This window comes from Ailuropoda melanoleuca, unplaced genomic scaffold, assembly GCF_002007445.2.
Source record: "Ailuropoda melanoleuca isolate Jingjing unplaced genomic scaffold, ASM200744v2 unplaced-scaffold55990, whole genome shotgun sequence".
Classification (NCBI taxonomy): Eukaryota; Metazoa; Chordata; class Mammalia; order Carnivora; family Ursidae; genus Ailuropoda; species Ailuropoda melanoleuca.
The window spans coordinates 1-839 of NW_023229381.1; the positions used below are offsets into that span (position 1 = coordinate 1).

Here is an 839-nt window from a genome sequence, read left to right on the forward strand (position 1 = left end):
AACCTCCTGTCTGAGAAGAAAACCATCTCAGTGGAGAACTGTTTGACCCAGGCCTTCTTTGTGCTTGCCTCTGGGGGAACAGAGCTCTGCCTCCTTGCAGTAATGGCTTATGACCGCTATGCTGCCATTTGCTACCCTCTACTCTATGGTCAGATGATGAGCAATGAGCTATGTGTGGGACTGGTATGGGGATCTTGGGGTCTGGCCTTTTTGGATGCTTTCATCAATACCCTCCTAGCTTGGAATTTGGACTTCTGTGAGACTCGAGTCATCTCCAACTTCATTTGTGAGATTCCATCTCTGTTCCCTCTATCCTGTTCCAATAGCTCTGTTAACTTTGCAGTCCTATTCTGCTCTACCCTCCTGCATGCCTTTGGGACCTTCCTTCTGGTCTTCTTCTCTTACACACGTATTGTCTCCACCATCCTGAGCATCAGCTCCACCTCAGGCAGAGGCAAGGCCTTTTCCACCTGCTCCTCCCACCTCACCACGGTAAGCTTATTTTATGGCTCAGGTTTTCTTCGCTATCTCATGCCAACCTCAGGTTCCCCATGGGAGTTGTTTATTTCCATGCAGTACAGTGTGGTCACTCCCCTAGTGAATCCCCTTGTCTACAGCCTAAAGAACAAGGAAGTAAAAACAGCTCTGAAAAACATGTTGCAGAAAAGTTTACAACATCTCAGGTAGCAGAGAACAAGCAGAGGATGATTGGGAAGCAGGGCAGAATTATAGCAAAATACCCAAATAATGGGCATTAAGGAAAATTTTTGTTTGCTCATCGTGTCAGATATGACAAAATATCTTTTAAAGCCTCCTTTGTTTGGAAATCCACAAAAAAA

The 839-nt window shown here is 45.6% G+C and overlaps 1 protein-coding gene across 1 annotated transcript; it reads left to right on the forward strand.

Moving 5' to 3' along the window:
• Window positions 1–3: 3 nt before the first annotated feature.
• LOC117799722 (olfactory receptor 8S1-like) lies at window positions 4–687 on the forward strand (the record flags this gene model as incomplete). The annotated part of the gene is made up of 1 exon (XM_034652225.1): window positions 4–687. A coding segment is annotated over one exon (684 nt), but the record flags the coding sequence as incomplete, so codon positions are not given.
• Between the last annotated feature and the right edge of the window lie 152 nt (window positions 688–839).